The 2,385-nt window shown below is 64.5% G+C and overlaps 1 protein-coding gene across 1 annotated transcript; it reads right to left on the bottom strand.

Moving 5' to 3' along the window:
* Positions 1-258: 258 nt before the first annotated feature.
* LOC104625168 (chromosome unknown open reading frame, human C7orf43) lies at positions 259-2,167 on the bottom strand (the record flags this gene model as incomplete). The annotated part of the gene is made up of 6 exons (XM_010292729.1): positions 259-345; positions 736-883; positions 1,101-1,221; positions 1,365-1,451; positions 1,529-1,661; positions 2,072-2,167. Coding segments are annotated over 6 exons (672 nt in total), but the record flags the coding sequence as incomplete, so codon positions are not given.
* Between the last annotated feature and the right edge of the window lie 218 nt (positions 2,168-2,385).

The following is a 2,385-nucleotide window of genomic DNA, read 5'->3' as shown; positions in this document are numbered from 1 at the left end:
CCTGGGGATGGCAGGGGGGTACTGACATGGGGATGGCCACTGGGAGACATGGGGACGTGGGATTAGCAGCGTGGGACAGCCCCGCGGAACCCATGGGGACAGGGACATGGAGGCAGCCATGTGGCAGCCCCAGGACATGAGGTTAATGGCACAAACAGGCAGACATATCTCTGGGTCCCGCCTCCTCCTCGGGCAGCAGGATCTGGGGGTCCCTCCCCACCTGAGGACAGGGCACATCAAGGACCCTCGGGGTGGCTCTCACCGGTAATGCGTGTAGATGCTGCTGGTGAAGGGCAGTTTTGGCGTTGACCACTGGATCACGGCCACCAGTGGGACCTCCAAGCCCTGGGTGGGGGGACAATGGGTCAGAGATGTCTCTGTCACCACAGCTCCCAGCAAGGAGGTCTCCAACACCCCCACGTCCCCCTAGGCTCCCCGGCAAGGGCAAACATGACAGAGGCCAACAAGGATGGGCCCCCACAGCGAGGATGGTGGCCCCACATCCCAGCCAGGGTGGTCTCCGCTGCCCCCAGGGGAGGACAAGGACCACGGGACAAGGACAGTGTCCCCCAAGCCACTGACCAGGATGGTGGCCCCTGATCCTGGCCCAGACAACATCTCCCAACTAGGACAGTCCCGGCCCAGGATGTCCCCCAGTGTCCCCTTGTGCCTGGCCTCAGGGCAGTCACCCCTACTGCCCCCCAGCCCTGAGGGTTCCCCCCAGTGTCCCCTCACCTCCTTGGCATCCTCGGGGGGTCTCTCAGGTGCCTGGAGCTGGAAGAGGAAGTTGTGCTCCTCGAGGGCGCTGAGGGCACAGGGACAGGCCAAGCCGGCACCGGCCACACGGCAGAAGGCACCCACAGGCACCTCGCCTGAGTGGTGGCTGCAGGACAGGGTACAGGGACAGCTCAGTGACACGCGGGGACTCGTGCTGCCAGCCCAGGGCTGGCAGTGCCCCCCAGAGCTTCCGCAGGATGGGGCCAGGGAGACGGCACGGCACATCCTGAGGAAACCTGGGAGCCCCGTAGGGTCTGGGAGACAGCTCGGCAGTGACCCCCCTCCCGCCCCAGGGACGGTGCCCGGGCTGTCCCAGCACTCACCACACGTCATCAACCAGCAGCACAGAGCCATCAGGCATGACAGGCAGGTAGCTGGCATTGAAGTTGGGCAGGATCTGCACATCCCACAGTGAGATCTCCTCCTGGGACCAGCCATTGAGCACTGGGGGACAAGGACATCAGGGGACAGCGCAGGGGACACCGCTGTGGCCCCGACCAGCCCATGTCACATCCTCCCCTGCCCTGCATCCCCGCTTTGTCGCAGCCACCCCTGTCCCAGCCACCCTGGGACCCCGTCCCTCTCACCTTTGAGCACGGTGAGGTACTTCCCGGACACAGTGAGCTGGCGGCATCGCACCACGGGTGGGGGTAGCACTGTCAGCAGGGTGCTCACTGCGGGGACACAAGCGGTCAGGGGACATGGGATGTGGGGACACAGGGAGGGAGAGGGGACACAGGGACACTCCTACCTTGCGCCTTGAAGGCCCCCTGCTCCTGGCGGAAGACGTGTGCCGGCGCCCGTGTCTGCAGCAGGCTTAGATACCCGCCACCCTCCTGCAGCTCGGGCGGTTCCGTGTCCCTTTTCCACACTGTCACCACAATCTGGGGACAGTGGGGATACAGGTCACAGCTGGCCCAGGTCCAGCCCTGAGCTCCCTGCCTGTCTCTGTGACTCCTCCTGTCCCCTGCACCTACCCCAAGCGGCTTTCGTGGACCCGGAGAGAGGGGAGCAGGGCTGGATCCTGCTCCCCATCCCGAGTCACTACGCTGTCCCACACTGTGATCAAGGCCCCTTCCTGTCCCCAAATTCTACCTTGCCCTTGATGGACCCAGAAAGGAGGACCAGGGCTAGATCTCTGTGCCAGGTCTGCGGTCCCACACTGTCCGCAAAATTCTGTCCCTCATGATTGCATATTGTCCCCAAAGTCCCCTCCTGCCCTTGAGGTCCCCATGCTGTCCACAAAATCCCCACGCTGTCCCCAAGGTCCCCTCCCAGCCCCCTTCAGCCTCACCTTGGCCTTGACGGTACCAGGCGGCAGCTTGTCGAGGGAGATGGTCAAAGGGAAGATGACCTCGTCCGTGGACACGATGGGGTCCTCCACCGGTATCTGGGGACACAGCGGGGCTCGGTGCCATGGTGGCCCTCAGCCCCATCCCCCTCCACATCCCCCTTCTCCTCCTCTGTGCCGTGTCCTCCCCAGTCCTTGTCCCCACGTCTGCCCACTGCCCCTAGTCCCCCTCCATCCCCGCATCCTCTTGTCCCCCACGTCCCCCCCCAAATCCTCCCTTGTCCCCGGGTCCCTTCCCAACTCCTCCTTGCCCACAT

This window comes from Phaethon lepturus, unplaced genomic scaffold, assembly GCF_000687285.1.
Source record: "Phaethon lepturus isolate BGI_N335 unplaced genomic scaffold, ASM68728v1 scaffold27008, whole genome shotgun sequence".
In the NCBI taxonomy this organism is placed as follows: Eukaryota; Metazoa; Chordata; class Aves; order Phaethontiformes; family Phaethontidae; genus Phaethon; species Phaethon lepturus.
Note: the sequence above shows the minus strand (reverse complement) of the source record. Positions and strands in the feature narration are given on the sequence as shown.